This window comes from Penaeus monodon, chromosome 20 (genome assembly GCF_015228065.2).
Source record: "Penaeus monodon isolate SGIC_2016 chromosome 20, NSTDA_Pmon_1, whole genome shotgun sequence".
Taxonomy (NCBI): Eukaryota; Metazoa; Arthropoda; class Malacostraca; order Decapoda; family Penaeidae; genus Penaeus; species Penaeus monodon.
The window spans coordinates 40,798,714-40,799,935 of record NC_051405.1 but is presented as its reverse complement, the minus strand read 5'-3'; the positions used below and the strand labels follow the sequence as shown (position 1 = coordinate 40,799,935).

At 40.5% G+C, this 1,222-nt stretch overlaps 1 protein-coding gene across 1 annotated transcript in view; it reads right to left on the bottom strand.

Annotated features, from left to right (window-relative positions):
• The window catches only part of LOC119585819 (DNA damage-binding protein 1-like), a 22,933-nt gene extending 22,250 nt beyond the window's left edge, over window positions 1-683 (bottom strand). Inside the window, exon 1 of the mRNA XM_037934545.1 lies at window positions 546-683. Within this exon, the coding sequence (XP_037790473.1) occupies window positions 546-615 (70 nt within the window). The 5' untranslated portion in view covers window positions 616-683. The remainder of the gene's footprint in view (window positions 1-545) is intronic.
• Between the last annotated feature and the right edge of the window lie 539 nt (window positions 684-1,222).

Sequence of the window (1,222 nt, the reverse complement as noted above, 5' to 3'; positions counted from 1 at the left end):
CCCGTCAACACCTGGTTAACATTCACCTAGAAAACTTGTATGCGTGCTGAAAATACAACCTTTCTATATTTTGCCTCATAATTCTATTGTATTGTGACAGATACCCACATTTGCTACAACCAAAAGAAAAAAAAATACAATATACCAATTTTCATGAACATCCTCTTCCTTACTCTCTAATTACTTACTAATTAAACATTAAAGAAAGAAAAAGGTTAACTTCCAATTTCCTCAAAAGGAGCCAAATCCACAAATGACAAAAAAAAAAACACAAACCTTGTGACAAAATCTAATAAGAAAATTTCCAAAACACCTACACCATTATCTCGCGGCATTTATAAGTCGTCAGCCGTATACCGTGCCGACGACACTAACGACAGCAACAGCTTAATCGGCATATAATTAACTCGGAGAGAGAGAAACGATTGAGTTTTTTTCTCTCTCTCCTCTCGCAGCCGAACCCCACCTGCCTGGCCTCTGCAACAACCTGAAACAGAACTCTCGGCGTGTCTCTTCCACGCCCGGGTTACGCCGAGGGAACATACCGGTAGCACACGCCGTAACAGCTGTGGGCTTGTGGGCAGTGACAACGTAATTATAAGCCGCTGTAGCCATTTCGGTTTGGTGTTGTTTACATCACGCTCTCGTGCGGGAACAACGTACAGCCTCGGCGCTATGTGGGGCTTACTTCAGGGTTGCGTAGTGTAGGGTCGGGGCCTATTTCGCGGTTAGATTCGTGCTGTTTTCTTTGGTTTTTGGACAGATTTGATGTTTTATAAAGCACTAAATGGGATTTTAAATTCGATTTGGGGTAAAAATAGGTTAGATTTGGGTTATGGTAATTTAGATAGATTTATAATGGTAGCCGTACTTACGGTGTATAGATGATTATGGCGGGAGTACCTATCCGAATATTTAATATGAAAAAAAAAATTAAATACGTATTGCCTTCTCATCTTTGAACCTCGATCATGTCAATTGAATGATTATATCATCATTCTTCCGTATACAGTTCTCTACCATCTGATTCATTACACTTCCTGTCATTGGGCCATACCGGGAGCCCAGTTGCATATTCGCGAAATAAATCCTATCTTTTAAAAAATCATCCTTTCAATCTGTCAGTGTCGTTTTGCGATTCAATATGACCTCGAAATTGTGTACACTTTCTCCAATCATCACACTTGCAAGTGTGATGGAGAAGGTGCACAGTTGCCATTGC